The 15,234-nt window shown below is 35.5% G+C and overlaps 1 protein-coding gene across 1 annotated transcript; it reads right to left on the reverse strand.

Annotated features, from left to right (window-relative positions):
• Window positions 1-1,036: 1,036 nt before the first annotated feature.
• LOC129259010 (DNA primase small subunit-like) lies at window positions 1,037-13,348 on the reverse strand. The gene is made up of 11 exons (XM_064097759.1): window positions 13,157-13,348; window positions 12,406-12,512; window positions 11,686-11,759; window positions 10,551-10,687; window positions 9,942-10,000; window positions 7,150-7,262; window positions 6,792-6,889; window positions 5,877-6,079; window positions 4,956-5,059; window positions 4,371-4,469; window positions 1,037-3,801 (listed from the first exon to the last, which is right to left on the reverse strand). Exons 1-11 carry the CDS (start codon window positions 13,331-13,333, stop codon window positions 3,782-3,784), a joined length of 1,191 nt encoding a protein of 396 aa, XP_063953829.1. The 5' UTR covers window positions 13,334-13,348; the 3' UTR covers window positions 1,037-3,781.
• Window positions 13,349-15,234: the final 1,886 nt, after the last annotated feature.

The following is a 15,234-nucleotide window of genomic DNA, read 5'->3' on the forward strand; positions in this document are numbered from 1 at the left end:
TACTCTCCAAGAGTATTGGGTATTTATTTTTCTGACTAAGTAAACCGATGCCATTGTCAATTACACACTCAAGATTTTGAAGGAATAAAGCCATATTTTGGTATGTATCCAACTTTTCCTTCCTAAATCTTAGATAATTCTTCATAAACCGTCTCCATATTTTTTTTTCAATTTTAGTGGAGGGGACATATGGAAGTCTTGCCCTTCTGTTTCTTTTTTTTTTCACGACTTGAGAAATCACTGAGGAAGATAACCCCTTTACCCTGTAGCACTGTCCCTGTACAATACTCGTGCATGTAGAATCATACATTTTGTTTCACAGATTTACAAAGATATATGAAAATGTCAACTCACCAGCAGTGCTGTTCCTCACATTTAAAAGGATACCAAAACTGATAAAATTCACACACATGTCACACACAGAAAGGATCCTTTTCCCTGCTTTGAAGGTCCAAGTGAAATAAGCTGACAAAAACCGTTGATAAATAAAACTTGAAAAGTCCAGCCAAAACCTTCCTCTTTCAAAGTGGCTGGGTGTATTCTTACGTGTTCAATATGAAGCCTGTTTACTTAATAATTCAAATGTATGGATGTTTCTTTCCTTGGGAAGCTATTATCAAGGTATTCCTATAAACCTGTTAGTAATAAATGAATGTTGCCGCCTCAGTATCAATACACAGAATTCAGTGTGCATACATTATAGCTGCTATGCTTGGCAAGCTTTCAAGTTGCTCTCAACATCTTTTTTTAAATAGTATGCATGGAATTTAAATGTTAGTTAACATGTATTAAAAGGGAGCATAGTCAAGCTTCATGTTGCACATTACACTAATTTAACTCGAACAAAAGCCTCCCCCTGGTAGAATACAAGACATGCATTCAAGTAGGACAGTTTCCTTGTTGCTATGTCTGGCAAGCTTTCAGGTTGTCAAGGACCTTTGTGTTTAAAAACTATGCATTAATATTGGATGTTGGTAAAGAGGTACAGTGTATTTCAAACTAAAATACCAAAAAAAAAACACCTGTACACAAGTAGTCTCATTTCGCATCTCCTATTCATAATCATGCATCTTTCTGTAGGCCACCTGATAACACAAATGACTTGTTCTCTATACATCCACCTCATGGCATGCAGAAGTTTCGAACCAAGTAGTGTCATCTGTATCTACCAAGAAAAAAAGAAAATATGATAGACATACTTTTTTCTTCAGAAAAGTGAAAAAGTTAATTTACCTGCTTATTCAAGATATCATCAGACCCAGTATTTCATACACACTTCCTTGAGAACATATTTAAGATCATCAAGTCATTTAAAAAAAATGGAATTTACATTACAGAATATGAGGAAGATACTTGCATGTGATGTCACAAAGAAACACAATAAGTTAAGTCTGTTTTCTGATAGATATGGTCAAAACCTTAAAAACTTTTTAATTTTCTGTTTTTATCGAAATAAACTCGATGTCAGGGTAGACTTCTCCTTTAATTACCTTGTTAGTTGACAAAAATATATGTTATTCCTATCAAAAAGTGGCGAAGGTCCATATAGAAAAAGTGGGTACAATCTTCCTAACTAAACTCCTCAAAAAAAAGTTCTGCAACTCAATTTTGAGGGACGATATATTTTTGTTACCGAGGTATAAAAGATAAAACTGGTATCACTGAAAAGCTTAATTATTCCTTTTTACAATGATATGTCATCTGCTGTTATTATGTAATCATGGAATGTGCAGTTACCCTGAATATAGGGAAAAGTCAGAAGTGAAATGTTGCAAAATGCATTTTTTTCTAACCAGTCTCCATTTCTATAGAATTTTGACCATGTAGGAGGATGACAGTGAGAGTTTTCCAAGTGTCAGTGGTGAATAAAATTCAGTAACAATGAAACTAACATCTCATCTTTTTGTTTTAATTCATCATCCTTAAACTTTTTGAAATGACAAGGTTAAACATTATTCCAAACGCATTCAATCCATTGCACAATTGAGAATACACAATGTGTGGATTTTCAGGCATCAATGCATCAACATCATTCAAACTCGGTCCATCCACAAAACAATTGGAAATTCACTCTTGGAGAGAACAAATTTTGCAACATTTCATTTTTGACATTGCTGCATATTATCATGTCTGCGCATTCCATAACATTAGCATTACAAATGACACATAATTGTAAAGAGGAATATTCATGCATTCCAATGATACCACTTTTACATATGATGATGGCACACTAAAAAATTCAATACCTCTCAAACTGGAGTAGCAGAACTTTTTTTGAGGGGTATATTATTAACATGAAGAATGAAACAATGGACACTCACAAAACCATATTTGGGAATAGTTCACTTTTGCACAATGCAGTATTCTCAAGTCACAATGGTCTAGGAATGATAGGAACAAACACTTCATGTATAACTTAAAGACACTGAATAAAAGATGAGAATCAATCTTGTTTTCGAATTACTATATAAAATGTTTAATCAAGTATACAAGTAGGATATTTACATAATGTACAAGCAATTATACATGAAAACAAAAGTTGAGTGAAAGCTTAATTGTAAAAGTTGAGTAGACAAATAGTATAAGCGATATGATAATTATATTAATTTCATGATTAGCTTGAATATCATTTTATTAATAAAATGTAGCTCATTGATTTTCAATGATACCACAATATTACCCTTCCCCTAACAAAAAAAAGGAATTTTTGGTACCATGTCAACCAAACTTTCGAACTGGTTTGTCCACGTACAAAGTTTATGGGAATGGCAAAATCAGTAGAGAGCTGATAAAACTGCAGTTTCTTAGCATGAGAATATCTAATGCAAAATATGTTACAGAGAATTGAATTTAATCATCTAAACCTGTAATGAGACTGTTTAATCATATTCTGATATTCTGTTAAGTGAATGGAAGAGGGAAGTTCGTCATGAAATTATATCATATCATAAATATCGTCAAAGGCTGTTCGGTTTAGCCACTATATACCAGAAAGCTATAACACAAAGATTGTAACCTAAAAGTTTTATCCCCATTCCATGCTTGAGAAGAATTTTTCTTAACAAAAAATGAAAAACAAAACTCTTACTTTCAATGGTAAACTTTACTCACACAATGTGCATTCGTGTAGAAATGTAACTGAAATTTATTGATGTTTCTTTTTTAGAACTTTAACTCATCTATAACAAATAATAAACATGTGAAGTAGAGCTTAATTCTTCCTCTTTCATTGTGCAAATGACATAATCACATTTCCTGCAAAGTGAGTACAAAAATTTAAAGAACAATAATATTGCAGATGGTAGCTGAATTTTAAATAGAGATTCATATTCTTGAATGACACCTCAATAAAGATAGTTCACTCTGTATTAACAAAGCTCCAATGTTTCATTGCATGGTTGCCTGCTGCAAGAATAGGCAGGTTTAATATCATTTTTACTAACCATTCCAATTTGTTGATTAATCCATGCCCCAAGTCTTTTGTTGATGATATTTGATGCTTATGATGCCAGCCATTACAAGAATTGAGACAGTAATTTCACTCAACTGAAACATACATTGTAAAAGTTTAGTACCATTACTATCTGTATTTCACCATTTCTTTCAACATGACCCACACTACACAAAATGCTGCAAAAAGGTATCGTTCTGCATCACTGAGCTCTCGAGTACAGTCTTCATATTTGGAGGCAGAATGGGAATTGCTTCCTTGCTCGTTGGAGTGGAGTCATCCGTTATCGGAACTACTGCTATTAGGGTTTGCAGGTTGCAGGTGAAGACTTCAGAATTCCATTTGCTGATCTGTACATTTGATTATAAAAAAAATATACACTTTTTTTTGTCAACAAGAGACTGAAAATCTAGCATTGCACTTACATGAAGTTATAAGAGGAAATTTACCTTGTAATGTTTATTTCTCCATTCTTTCATCAAATAAACATTAAAATGTACAAGCAGAAGTGCCAAAAACACAAAAGCACAAATTAGAAACTTAACAAGTACAACCGAGAATTGTAGCATGTGCCTGTCATCAAGGTCCATGGCTCAAACTCTGGTCAAATCTTTTGAACTGGACATTAAAGGATGTATTTGGAGGTCATAAAGATCATATAAAACCACAATTATACACTCAAAATAACAGGGGAAAAGTTTTTCAAAATTCAAGGCATATAAGTACCCAACACACAGACATCTGAAACATGAGGAGTCTGAATAATTAGGCTCCTAAAACCCAAAATAGAGTATTAGTAAAGTAAATCGTAAATTAGAATTGATGCATTTCTGTTTTAAGCATCTATGGTATTTATAAATGATCTGCTGAGGAATTCTTGCAGTTGCGTCTTAAAAAAAAAAAAAAAAAGTATACTCACCACTTTGTTCCTGTAACTTTCCTTTCCATGTCTTCTCCATGGATACAACAAACTTCTCAAAGACTTCAACATTCTTTAGGAGGCTTGTTTTCTTGTAGTCTGCAATAAATCATGAATCAAATATAAAAACACACAAACTGGAAATTGAAGATAAATCATGCAAATGAAGAAGATGCAACTTAAAGAAGAGAGTCAATACCCTAATATGTAGTTCAGTCTGTTTTATTGTGTTCAGTTTAATTTAATTATTAGATTTGTAAAAAATGAAAAATAAACTGAATGTCTTTATTTGAACAAGAATGTAAAAAGTTTATAATCATGGAAAATTTAGGTTTTTTAAGTCTCACTTGATAACTTAAATATTGTACTATCATGGTTTTGAAAATTCAATTAATTTACACAGCTTAACATAATTAATTTACATAGCAACACGAAAAAGTTACACTTTAAACACTTTCATCTCAAAATTTTATTCAGTCTGCTAAAACCCTCATAGGATGGTATGTTAAAAATGGTGATATGACCGGCAACACAAATAGATAAACTTTTTTCTTGGGGGAGGGAGGACACTGACTGATAGCATACCTTTCATTCTTATCTTTGTTGGAGGCTGATTCTCATCATTCTCCGTTGATTGATTCGTTGGTTGATTCTTACGATCATACTCATCAATTTCAAGGCAAAGTCGGCTGAAAAAAAGGGCACATATTAACATGAATTAGAGTAAAGTGCAATCCTATTCAGACGTTGAGCAACAAATGTCAGCAAAATTTTTCATTTTGTTCAGACATGGTGAGACAAATATCTCATTTAAGTCAATAAAATGCATTATCTGCTTAAATTCTTTAAACAATGAAATACAATTGCAATAAAAAGAACATGACATCATATACGACGTTGCTGCTCGTGTGGACTGATGCAATGATACATGTTCAACACTGGCATGAGTTTTTCTGTGCAACTTCGAATTCAAAATTTTGCACTAAATTCATTTTAGAATTTGATTTATTTGCGGGACTTGTTCACCTTGCAAAAAAATATTGTTTGCTTTTCCATTTTTGACATCTCATACGCCTTTGACATTGCACATAATAATGTTGTTGAAGTTTGCCCAACCATGTCTGAATGAATCTCAATAAATATAAGACCTGGGAAGATTAGCTTCTTGTTAAATTGTGAAAGAAACAAGGGAAATGATCATTATGAACTTAGTAAAATAACTTTTTCAATTATTTACGGACCACTATAGAGGTTCAAGCTAAAATAAATGTTAATCTTCTTCCATTTAACTCTGCATAAGTACAAAGTTTGAACTAAATATAGTGAAAACAAAAATTTTATTACAATTTCAATTCACAGAGGAGGGTATAGACCTTACTAACACAAACAAATCTTGTGATGAATAAATCACTTTAAACATAGACAATATAAATATAAATACCACAACAGTGCTAGGAGATATTCATTATGAATCGATTCAACCTTCAAGCCACACATCTTATATACCTGATATCTGGGACTGCCATTGGGTCAAAACGGTCAAGCTCAGTAATATCCATGGGAATGCAGACACGCCCTGTTTTAGGATGGACACAGAAGGGACTCTTCAGGAGATGGTTGACCCCTTTACTCACGTTGACGTCCAGTCTAGGGTAGCAGTACTGAAAGGCTATCTCAGCTACCAACTGACCGCAACGCTTGGCCCGACCCTGAGAAAACATAAATTCATATATTTATTAATATCACAAGAGTGGCATCAGAAGCAAACAATGTGCTAACAAAATATAAAATGAAACTTAACATACATATACTACGGAACAGAAACATTTTCAGAACATATCTGGAATGATAAAAACAAATACTTCATTACAGGCTGGTCTTTTTCATGGCACTGTTCATTTAGAATTTCAATGAAAGGGGCTATAATCAACAGAAAGTAAATAAAACCACAAATAAAAATAATAAACAATCCAATGCTATTCATTTACAAACTGAAATGAACCTTGCAGGTGCATGTAGATTTTAACAGTTAACCTCATTCGACCTTTAATCAATTAGACTGCGGTGTTTGTAAGGAATTGGTCATCCATGTTCAGTTATAAATAGGTTTACAAATAGTTTGTATGTTACCGATGTCAACAAATTTGTTAATTTGAACTTTCAGCTAGTGTATGACCTGTGACCTTCAAATAAACTTGAAATGGCCGTAAGACATCTACCACTAGAATTTTGTTGCAAACATGCAAATGATTGGAAAATTTCATGAACTTTTCAATAGTACACTGTTAAGAATCTTCTCATCTTCCTAATCATTAGTAGCTAAACAAAATCAGAAAAGACAAACATGTCATTATTAACAGACTACTATGTGATGAACCTGAAAATAGTTTTTAAGGACACAAATCTGACACTGTAACTTACCACCGATACCTCTCTGCTGACTCGCTCTCTAAGCAGCTTCCACCTCTCCAAAGAGTTTGACCCTTTGGCCATGTCATTCTCTAGATGACCTCTGAGAGGTACACAGGTCAAAGGTCAAGGAATAATACTCAACATCCCATGTAATAAGAATAATGCTTATAATATGCAACATCTATAGAACACTGAATGATATGGTAGTTATTAGTGCTGCAAACTATTCATTCATTCATTCAATCAATCAACAACTCTCTACTTGTGTTTACATATAAATCGGCCTGAAATATGAATACTAAGCATAGAAGTGAGGACGAAAAGTCTTGTTAAGCCTGACTCATCATTTTGTGTTAATCAAGGATATTTTCATCAGGAACGAGGGCAAGTACTTTCTTCCATGATTCTTTGTCACCGAGGATGTCCTGTCTGTTAAGAGCGTAATCCTCAAAATAGCTAACTATCACCTGTTTAGCTCTCCTGAGAATAAACAAAGACAAATAAAGTGATAAAAGAAACAAACTCCAATCGAATTGTTGGATCGGTATACTGTTTATGTGATGAAATAATCTCCATCATTACCTTCGTCCTCAATAATCGGCAACATCACAGCAAAATAATTCATGGTATTTTATGACTGGGCAGATATGAATATGCTTAATGTCAACATCATTATCATCATCATCATCCTCCTCATCATCTTCATCGCCATCATCATCATCATCATCAGTATCACGTGTGGAGGAGCCATGGTGTAGTGGTTCTGACTCTCGCCTTGTAAACAGAGGGTCGTGTGTTCGAATCCCACCGCGGTCTAGCGTCCTTTGGCAAGGCGTTAATCCACATTTTGCCACTCTCGACCCAGGTGCTAAATGGGTACCTGATAGGATGCGAAAGCATGTTTGAATTTACCAGCGCCATTATGTGGCTGCAATGAATGCAAGGAATGCTCCCCAAGGAGTGGAAATTGTGCACTTTTTGTGCAGGATTGAAATGAATCCAATGACCGGGGTAATAATATGCTGTAAAGCGCTTTGACCCATTATGGGAAAAGCTAGCTATTATTAATATTATATAATCATCATCTCCATCATCACCATTACCATCATAGTCGTCGTCATCATCATCATCATCATAGAATCATCACAACTGTCACCATCATCACTACCTATCAATTTGTTCTAAAATTATTGAAACCAAATGGCCAGAATTTACAAAGGTGATTTCAATCGTACCATGGTACAAAACCATGGACTATGCAGATATTAAGGTCTAACCCGCACCCTGCCGGTATGCCCCCGATCGCGTGTTGCGGGCCGGGCCGAGTTCATTCTCAAACCCGCAGACCGTCATACGAAAAAAAGGGAGAAGTAACGACGCATAATAAAAACATTAACAATGAAAATTGAGTTAGGATTATGTGCTTCTTACGTGGCGGATTCTTTTAGAGACGAAGATATTTCCTTTTAAAAAATGCCGGCGTATTTTTGTCTTGTGAACAGTGAACAGGACTGAGACAGTTCGACATAATACATCAAGTTGCTCTTTCAAAGGAGCGCCAGTGCAGCGCAGTCAGAGAAAGGAATGTTTTACGACTGGGAGAGGGGGAGAGAGAGAGAGAGAGGGGAGGGGATGTGTTCGGAAAATGTAAACAGAAGCCAGAATACATTGCGTAATCATGTCTGGCAAGGAGCGAGTGATAGGCCACGTGGCAGAGAGTAGGGCGTGTTGAGCCTGTTTCCACGGCAACGCTCGCTGTTTGAGCTCGAGGGATTTGCGGTGCACGGCAGTGAGACAGTTCTTTGCTTATTGGATTACCAAATTAGGTCATGACCTGATAGAGCGTGCCGTCAGGTCAGAGTGTTAGCTGCCCTTTTTTTAAGACATGCTAAGCTGGTCTAGTCTAGTGGCTAACTAACCCTCCTTTTCGTTATTTCATACATTTTCTGATGAAAACTGAAGCCCCCGCACCCTGAATGCCCAGGTGGGTGTTTCATAAAGCTGTTCTTAAGTTAAGAGCGACTGGTGATCCTTACATATGGCGAATGGTATATTCATTAGCGATGGTTTTGCGCGTAAGAAAGGATCACCAGTCGTTCTTAAAGTCGCTCTTAACTTACGAACAGCTTTATGAAACGGCCCCCAGATCTCTTAATTTTTCCGGTGTACAATTGATTGAAAGTCTTTAAGATTTCAGAAGATGTAAAATTGGATTACAATGGATTGCAAGTTTCTTGCAAATACGGTACCTCTCTCTTGACCGATTGATCGAGAGAGATAAAAAATAAAAATAAATAAAAGCATAGCTAAGCTAGCCAAGCACTAGTAACACGAGCTGTTTACGTAAGTTCATGGGCGCCCTCGTGCACGTTTGTATTAGTTTACAAAGAATTGGAAGAAATACAAAAACAGAAGAAAATAACATGGAGATATACAAGAAAAAATTGACTGTATCATTATCCTGGTATTTCTTTCAATTTTGATTACTTTATAGACGAGGTCCCATAGAATTGAATATTGTAATTATGATTGTTGTGAGTTGCCGTGTCGACCGACCTGGACTGAAAAACAACATTGCCGATCTTTGCTGGGCAGCCTGGGCTAGCTAGCGCGCGCTGAGCTGCGGCTCCAATCAGAGGAGTTAATTGCGTAATGCTTTCAATTTCGAGATCAGAGCGGACCCATTTCGTGGTACAAAGTCACCCCAAAAAACATTTTCTCTCCGGAATAAAAGGCGAATTTGCAAATTGTAAGTTTGTAAGCTCTAGGCTAGGTTAGTAGTTGGCATATATTTTCCTGATTTGAGCCTGTATAAGTGTAGGGATTGCAGAAATAATATTTTTCATTTTTCAAAGATAAATTGACTTGCGGGTTAAAACCCGACGGGTCAGCGGGTACCGCTTGCAAATTATTGGATTATACGGGACTGTACGGTTCGGGTTTTCACTTGCGGGTTACAACATTAGCAGATATTATGTATGTAACTAGGCTTATTTCAACAAGTACCAAGAAAAGTTCAATTATAAAAGCACACTTTTGAAAAGGGCCCTAAATTAATGCTTGAATGAAGTCTGATAATAGAAGAAATCTACTTAGTCCACTGTTTTGTAACATGGTACAACTGAAACCACCTTTGTGAATATGAGACTAGAAACTCACTCTACAGATGGATGTAGCTGCTCTGGAAGACTGACTTTCTTCACCTGATTTTCTCCTCCCTGAACAAATAAACAGAAAATCAACTTTGTCCATAACTCAGCTCTAAATCTCCAATATTCTAATTTACAAATTGTCATTATCAAGCTGTTTCTAATCTAACTTCAAAGATCTTATACTCTGAATTGTTACCCTTTTAACCGTCAATACATTGAGCGGATGTGAGCTTCTAATTCAAATGATGGCCCTTATAATGCATCACATATTTAACCTACAAAACCATATAAAATCTGTATTATTCCAAATGAAGAATAAGTAAAAAAAGAAATGAACATTACTGTGGAGATAAATAGTTACAATACAAACATGATGGGCATCACATGAGTATCGACAGTTCTCGCTTAGAGAATAGTGATATATTATCACATGAAAAAAAAAAATGTGGTGTCATGGCTGGTCTGCATAATAAATTCCTCACAGAATTCATACTAAAATAATTGGAACCCTCCTACAGTCAGAATATTCATATACTATATAAAGCAATTAGATACTTATAATATCAACATTACCATATGCAAATTTATTCTCTATTTATAGGTAGCTAATGATTACCTTGACAATGCTGAGATACTCTGCGATTGCTGACCGTGCATTCTGAGATAGTTTTCTAGCAGCCTCATCGCACACCCAACAATGAACACCACGTCGCCCTGAGTAGACCCACAAACGATGCTCAAAACCAAAGTCATCTGCACAAATGATCAATTCAAAAGTTTTTGCTTGAATTTATCAGCTCATAATGTTATATTGTTGAATTATTCAAGGGCACAGCCATATTTCATCTGTTTGTAAATTTTATTAATTTAGTCATTTGTCAAATTCTTCAGTGTAGCACAATTTCTTGTCCAACCGTAGACAAATAAAATAGTCAATTAAGAATTAAAAACAGTTTGGATATGTACACAATCAAGTCAAATTACTTTTTTTTTCTTTTACTTTATTATTTATAATTATATTGCAATGAATCAATTGAAATGATAATTGCTGATGGATCCTTGTTACATTTGTTTCGCCAAATTAACTGTTGCCAGTATCAGTTGTATACTTTTAATTCATGTTTCTTTTAATATTCTTATACTGACCTGGATGGAGGTAAAGGGGTGAGGGAAGGAAGACCTGTGGGTCGTGGTAATTTAGTTAACCTTTTCCAAACCCAGGCAGCCCCTTTATCTCTATTCCAGGTCCTTTGTATTATGTCACGTATTTTATGTAATTTGTATTGTACTATAATTCATGTATTTTGAAATGCCGAATAAATAATAATAATAATAAATTGTAATCACTCCACCGGTCTGTCGGAGTTATAGTGCAATCTTGGGGTGAGAAATGGTAGTAAACACATACAGCATCATAATAGGCCGATATATTAAAGCAAGAATTTTGACAAGTACTGCATGGTACTCTTATGTCCAAAGTCCCACTTGGTTGATGATATTACATGGAACTTAAGAAATTTAGTTCTTAAACTGATAAAATGTATTTCATCAGTTCATCGATCTACCAGTCTGCAGAAAATGGCACTGGTGACTGGCAACATCAGTCGGTTCAACCCGGCCCTAGTTTCTTAATGCTCGATGCTTGTTCCAAGAATTTGGGATTTATTTCACTCAAAATATTAATGTTAGCTGTCATATTCTTGTGAAATATACATCCACATTGTATTTCAAAATATCTATAGAGGTCATACCATAGAGGGCACTGTCCACAATCTTTATTGCAATCGTCATCAGGGGCCAACATTTGGAGCATATATCTGCACCTCTGTAATGAGTAGACAATAATATTGAAATAAAGATAAAACAGTTGTAAAAGTTATTATATTCTTTGATACATATCAAATCTTCTCATCAAGCAACTAAAAGATAAATACCGGTATCTCCTACGTGCTTATGCCATTATGCCTCTGCAAATTTTCGTATACATCTGTATGTCAAATGATCATTGTAAACTTTTGACCTGAACATAGCAAAATAATCACTTATAGTGTTGCAAACTTGTTGTAATCATTTCACGATACTCTTTCCTCTTTTCCTATCATTTTATACCAACAACATTCATATAAATTCTTATAGAGAACTAGGATGCAAAAAGGGGAGCCGCCCACGAAACTAAAAGAAGGAATTTATTTACCGCCATTTTTGTAGAAATAATCTATTCTGTGGTGCACTAGAATTATCATCCCTGGTTTACCTCGAGCTGCCACTTCCAGGGTCAGTGCCAGATACCCATTCACGTCATCACGGTTGAGTGCAACACAATGTAAATAACAACACACCATGGTTGGGATTTGAATCCACAACCCTCTGTCTGAAAGTCACAACCACCAGACCACAACAAGCCTATGGGAGATAAATCAAAATATGCCCCTTATTTCAGGAGCAATCACTATACATTTTATTTCACTTACTGGCAACAACTCCTGACATCATCATAATCCGTCATATCAATATCAAAGACAAGCTCTTTCTCCTGGGCTTGAAATGCAGCCGCCTTTAACGTCCGATGATCTTTGGGCTAAAAAGTTCAGAAATGAAGGATATAAAGAGAGTATAATTCAAGGAATTAAAAAGAGGTCTCATCTGCAATCTTACCCCCCCCCTTATCAAATCTATTTTCCTGCCAATCCTGTCATGAAATAATCAGATGAATTGTTTTCCCTCAACACAATTATAGAATTCATAAACTGGTAGGTTGTGAAAAATGTTAGTGGTACAGTGGATTTGAAATAAAAAAGCAAGTCGAACATTGTGAAATAATGAGAACTAGTTGATAATCGAGTATGCTGAAAATCACCAAACAAATGATCTTCAATTACAGCTGAATATGCTGACATGTATGTTTCCACTAAATGTATTTCTGGTGGTTAAAAGTTGCAGTAAAATTTTTATCATTCCACAATCAAAATGATTTGCATATTTCTTTATATTATTTATTCAATATCATGCATTTACATTTGTTTAATGCCACTGAACTTCTGTAGTTTTGTATTAAATTCAATAAAAATCCCATGGAAGCACATTGTATGATACATGCACATTGAGATAATGGTATTCAAAATACTAGATTTATCTTCTATATCTTGATTAATTTTCACCACCACAAACATCTTTCTTTGTGAAAAGGTTAAACAGGTTTTAAAATGGCCCTACGTAAAATACCTTGTGCGTGAATACAGCGCCGATATCAATCTTGTATGGACATCTTTTCTGTATCTCTTTCTCCAATTCATTCTGGTCACTGAACGATTGGTAGCGGATGTAGATGTCGTTCTCAAGAGTGAAGGAAAACTCACGATTCAAAAAGTAGCTCTTTGGAACTGTATGGACAAATTGCATTAAGATTTAGGTTGAAACATTGAAAATGCAAAAGAGGAGGGAAATAATGCAATTGTCAATGGTCCGATCAGCTTAACAAACAAAGCATTGCATGGTTTAAATTGTCTGGCTGGCAATGGGCCAAACAATTGGACATAATAAATTTGTGTTTGCTAACTAATCTTATTTTTTCTTTTTAGCTGCATGTTCAACGATTCTTTCCAATATTATGCTCGTTCGTATCAAGTTCTATCGATGCGCCGTCGATGTTCGTCGACGGCTCTAACATTATACAGTAAACCTCGCGGACGGTAACTTGAGAACTAGTAGTCGACGATCACCCACAATCTGTAGAGGCGCACGGCCCAGATGGGAGACTCTCTCCAATATGGAAGACAATCTCCCATGTTGGAGACTTGCTTTGCAAAAGGACAAAAGAAACAACACCAACAAAAGCATGATTTTTTCCACCCAAAATTTTGTCTCACTGAGGTCAGAAGCCCATTTGTTTTGTGTGTGAATGACAACAAAAATCCTTATCAAAACAAAAGTAGACGGTGAATTTTTAAAGTAGACGTTGAAAAGGGGTAATTTTTCATGAGGAATCTGCTTATCACATTTTTATTTGCCGCCAAGGTAATCCTTTTGCAGCAAATGTAAACAAAGGAAGTTGGTCTCCCAAACTGGAGACTGTCTCTGAAATTGGATACCCAAATTCTTTACGAAAGTCTCTGATATTGGAGTAATCTCCCACATGGGAGACAGTCTCCCATATTAGCCTTGCGCCTCTACTGACCACCCATGGGTGCATCTCTGCCGCCGTGTACAGGAAAATTGAGGCACGGCGCATTCAACAATTCAACAAACTCCTGCAAATCTAATAAGAGGATTTACAGAATGAAATCCTCCTACGAAACTTACCAAACGATGTGAAGTCAATTCCTCCTAATATGGTGATTATCCCTCAAAAAGCATCATTTAAGCGTTAATTTTTCTTCTCATTGACCACAAAATACAAAGCAACCTTGCGAGTTGTCAAATTTTTCGTCTAATGAGCGAAAGAGGGCGCGCGATTTATCTTCGTATCAAAGACACTACAAGGGAAAGACTAGACACAAAAACTATCTTACACGTAAATCGATGCAAAGCGTTACGCGAAGTTGGCAAAGTGTCTGAGCTTTTTACTGTAAAGACTTTGGTGGAACGTTAATTGACAAACGAACGGTAGCACTTGCGAGGCTTTGTTCAAGGTACGTAGAATTTTCTATATTTTTTGTTTAATTTGTCATCGCTTTGAATATTTTCCAAAACGTATTATCGTCAGCAAAAATAATAAAAAAGTATGTTTTTTAAGTTATTGCATTTATTGGTGTCTCTATTATATCAAACAATCATTGGAATTGCGCATACCATGAATAAAAAATCTATTTAAAAAATACCGTCAAGCTGAATTAAGGTTGTGAATTGTATTAGCGCCACCAACGACCTTCCTTTTATTTCCGTCAAAGAGACATGCAAAGCAACTTTCCAGGCCGAGGTAAGCAATTTTGCTCTTTTTTTGCATGCTTTTTCCATGAATAAAATTTGTAAAATTGAAAATGGAACGCTTTTCACCAGAAAAAGCCCTGGTGAGTAGCGGAATGAGTTTCGGCTAACATTATTCGCGTTATGAAGCGATGTTAACCGGCAACTCTAAAATCCATACTGTAAACACGTACGTGGTGACGGTGGTGCGAGGTTCATATAAGTACATACTATAAACCTCGCAATACGTGTGAGTGTCTACTGACATTAGTCAACACACCCCACCAGTTCAACATTCGATCGAAGGAGCGGATGAGATTGAAATTCGGCAAATCAGGCCCATATTTCCATCAGAAAATATATCAATTGTTAATGCAAAACTGTTATATGATATTTTA

This window comes from Lytechinus pictus, chromosome 1 (genome assembly GCF_037042905.1).
Source record: "Lytechinus pictus isolate F3 Inbred chromosome 1, Lp3.0, whole genome shotgun sequence".
Taxonomy (NCBI): Eukaryota; Metazoa; Echinodermata; class Echinoidea; order Temnopleuroida; family Toxopneustidae; genus Lytechinus; species Lytechinus pictus.

Coding starts and splice junctions, on each gene's coding strand:
- LOC129259010 (XM_064097759.1), bottom strand. CDS start 13,333: ATGCAATTTGTCCATACAGTTCCAAAGAGCTACTTTTTGAATCGTGAG. Junction 4,470..4,955: donor AACAAAGATAAGAATGAAAG/GTATGCTATCAG, acceptor GATTTATTGCAG/ACTACAAGAAAACAAGCCTC. Junction 3,802..4,370: donor AAAGTTACAGGAACAAAGTG/GTGAGTATACTT, acceptor TCAAATGTACAG/ATCAGCAAATGGAATTCTGA.